Raw genomic sequence first — 1,820 nt, 5'->3', positions numbered from 1 at the left:
CAACGGTCTCGTGACCCCGGGTCCTTCGCCCGTTCATTCCTATTCCTCTACCGCCGCGCTGTGCACTGGCTAGAATCTTCTAGAAGTGTGGCTGTTCGTGCTGGTGCCTGCCTCTCCATGCACGGATTCTTATCTTCACTCAGAACAGTGCTCTAGATGGATCAACCTCCTATCCGGTGCTTTCAAGGAGGCGGGAGCTGTCAGCCCCTGAGGGGAGTCATTTAGAATAGAATATTCTGTGATTGTGGCCGTTAAATGGAACATGACGTCATGACGCCAGGGTGGCCCTCCGGCCGGAGCGGCGGTCACAGCTCCGGGCGTGACGTCAACATACTGCGCCCCTGTGGGAGGAAAGCCCGTCGAGCAGCGCCGGCCGGAAGGGGAGGGACGCCTGGCCTGGTTTCCGGGCGACTCAACCCTGCCGGCGGCGGCATCATCGTCAGTTTTCCGCGTTTCCTTCCTGAAGTGCAAGCGTGGCGGTTATGCCTTGGATAGTCTCGGCAACTAAGCTTGTTCCCGCGGTAGCAAGCGCCCGCAGCCTCTCAGGTTAGACTCACCTCCCACAGTGTCTCCTTCGGGGTTTGCTCTGAGAAGCCTGAGGCGCACCAGAGGGGTCCAGGTTGGTCTGAGGCGACCCCTGCTTCAGTGGACTCTTCTGCTGGGGTCTCTATTCCCAAACCCTCTGTGCGCTCCTTGGATTTCTTCTCTACCCCCTGTCCCTGGAAAAGGGTGGGCCCGGGGTTCTCTCTGCAGTTGAGGTATTCTAAGAGGTTGAAATGACTGCAGAGAGAAAAGGGTGTACTGTCTTCCCAGAGGGGCTGTCTTCAAAGTAACTCGGACTCATGGAAGTTGTGTCAGTTATCACACTTGCCCAGGCGACACAGTGTCTCACATCACGTAGCTCTTGTTTCTGTTAGGTTAACTTAAGTCGGATTTTCGTGTTTTCAAAGAGTAGACGTGAGAGCTGGCTGCAGAATGTACAGGAAACACGTGTTTAGTACTACACATCCTTTGAGTAGTTCCTCTCAGAAGAGGTAATATTTGGAAATACTCCTGAGGCTTTTTATGTCTGAAAGCCTTGCTCGAAAAGGCAAGATAGTAAGTCAGGAAGAGAAAAACAAATACCGTATATTAACACATATATGTGGAGCCTAGAAAAATGATACAAATGAACTGGTTTGCAGGGCAGAAGTTGAGACACAGATGTAGAGAACAAACGTATGGACACCAAGGGGGGAAAGCCGCGGAGGGGTGGGGATGGTGGTGTGATGAATTGGGCGATTGGGATTGACGTGTATAAAATGGATGACTGATAAGAACCTGCTGTATAAAAATATAAATTAAATAAAATTCAAAAAGAAGAAACTTAAAAAAAGAAAAGGCAAGATAGAGTAGTCCAGGAATGGGGGGCGGGGCATTTTTTTAGGGTGTATTCTGTCGCGAGCAGTGAACATGAAGCTTGATCGGTGAAAGCTGAATCGTCTTTCAGGCAGATCTGCCATTGGATCATATTTTAGTGTTGGGGGCCGATAGGTGAACAATGTGTGAGCCGGTGCATATGGTATTTGACACCAATGTTAAGTCTTGACATGTGTTTCTTACGTTGGTATACCTGAATTTATTGAAAATGGAATGGTAATTATATCAAGACTTACTCCTTACTCTAGAAAGTAAAAATAAAAAGTAATCATTGTTGAGTGCACAGACCTTGCTCTTTGCTTCTAACACTTAAGTTCCATAAAGCTGTCCCTCTCCATGAGAGTAGGTGAATAGATATGCAGTTAGTCAGTCTTTTTTTTTTTTTTTTTTTTTTTTTTTTT

The 1,820-nt window shown here is 48.0% G+C and overlaps 1 protein-coding gene across 2 annotated transcripts in view; it reads left to right on the top strand.

The window, feature by feature from the left end:
• The first annotated feature begins 411 nt into the window (after positions 1-411).
• The window catches only part of XPNPEP3 (X-prolyl aminopeptidase 3), a 58,613-nt gene continuing 57,204 nt past the window's right edge, over positions 412-1,820 (top strand). For both annotated transcript variants that reach the window (XM_024737610.1, XM_024737608.1), the window contains exon 1: positions 412-546. In XM_024737610.1, coding sequence (XP_024593378.1) covers positions 483-546 — 64 coding nt within the window. In that variant the 5' untranslated portion in view covers positions 412-482. The remainder of the gene's footprint in view (positions 547-1,820) is intronic.

This window comes from Neophocaena asiaeorientalis, unplaced genomic scaffold, assembly GCF_003031525.2.
Source record: "Neophocaena asiaeorientalis asiaeorientalis breed wild unplaced genomic scaffold, Neophocaena_asiaeorientalis_V1.1 scaffold242, whole genome shotgun sequence".
Lineage (NCBI taxonomy): Eukaryota > Metazoa > Chordata > Mammalia > Artiodactyla > Phocoenidae > Neophocaena > Neophocaena asiaeorientalis.
This window is presented reverse-complemented; position numbering and strand designations above follow the sequence as displayed.